This window comes from Babylonia areolata, chromosome 11, assembly GCF_041734735.1.
Source record: "Babylonia areolata isolate BAREFJ2019XMU chromosome 11, ASM4173473v1, whole genome shotgun sequence".
In the NCBI taxonomy this organism is placed as follows: Eukaryota; Metazoa; Mollusca; class Gastropoda; order Neogastropoda; family Buccinidae; genus Babylonia; species Babylonia areolata.
Window position 1 is genome coordinate 26,932,066 of NC_134886.1, and position 1,313 is coordinate 26,933,378.

General features: G+C 47.0%; 1 protein-coding gene across 1 annotated transcript in view; it reads left to right on the forward strand.

Moving 5' to 3' along the window:
- The first annotated feature begins 957 nt into the window (after positions 1-957).
- Positions 958-1,313, forward strand: part of LOC143287629 (protein Wnt-4-like) — a 202,075-nt gene continuing 201,719 nt past the window's right edge. Inside the window, exon 1 of the mRNA XM_076595748.1 lies at positions 958-1,085. Within this exon, the coding sequence (XP_076451863.1) occupies positions 997-1,085 (89 nt within the window). The 5' untranslated portion in view covers positions 958-996. The remainder of the gene's footprint in view (positions 1,086-1,313) is intronic.

Genomic DNA, 1,313 nt, shown 5'->3' on the forward strand with positions numbered 1-1,313 from the left:
GCGAGAGGAAGGAATCCCTTGCAAAAACAAACGTGTCTTTGAAGCAACGGAGGCGGCGGACTTTTGGAAGTCCTGTGTGAAGACGTCTACCAATAACAAACGTGTTAGGGGAGAGAGAGAGAGAGAAGAAAGAAAGAAAGAAAGAAGTGCAGAAGAGAGAGAAGCGAGAAGAAGAAGAAGAAGAGGGGGGCCCACTACCATCATCACTACCTCCACCACTATCTGTACAACAACCAACACACACACACACACGTAATACACGCACACCACACACACACACCACGCACACATAACACGGCGCATGCAGGGAATGTGCAACACTTCAAAGAAGTGATGGGCACTTCTGAAGTACCCCTCACCCACAGGACTTGTAGCAGCAGCCATAGCAGTAGTTGTAGCAGTGACGTCATCGCAATCTACCCGCTAACCATCGCGGGGCACAGGCCCTGTGACTGCTACCCAGGGGCCACCCGTTCCCCACCCGACAGTAGTTCACCAGCCATCCGCAGCAAGTTTCTCCTTCAGCACTGAAAACAAAAACATTGTGGGGTTTTTTTCTTTCTTTTTTCTTTTTTTTTTTGTGAGAGACGGAGTCTGCGTGTGTTCTATTCTATCACCAGTCATCACCACCGTCACCATCACGGGAGTTTTCCATTCTGTATTGTGTGTGTGTGTGTGTGTGAGGCAGTGGTTGTGAAATCAGTGATAAGTGATTATAGGGGGTAAGTTATACACACGGGGAGAAAAGGCAGAAGTAGGCAGTAGAGAGGATAAAAGAAAGAGAAGTGATATATATATATATATATATATATATATATATACATCTACAGAAAAAAAAAGAGTGACCAGAGTGACTGTGGTGCTTGCCTCTAGCCGTTGCCGTTGTCAGTGGAGCGAGGGTTCGGATCTCCCACCCACACCCACACCCAACCCCCCCCACACCCCCCCCCCCCCCCCCCAACACCCTCTCCCCTGGGCTGTAGCAGTCGTGTGAGGATGAATCAGGAGCGGGTGGTGCAGGTGTTGCTGGCCCTCCTGGTCGTGCTGCACCTGACCCAGACACCTGCCGAGGGAGTGCGCTGGCTGTGAGTACAGTACTTACTTTTTTTCTTTTTTCTTTTTTTTTTTTTTTTTTTTTTTTGCACTACTGGTTTCGTTTGTTGCTTGGGTTGATTGTTGTTGTTGTTTTTTTTCCTCTCTCTCTCTCTCTCTCTCTCTCTCTCTCTCTCTCTCTCTCTCTCCGTTTTGTTGTTGTTGTTGTTGTTGTTTTTTTATTGTTTTTTTTTTTTTTACCTCTGTGTATGTATAAATAT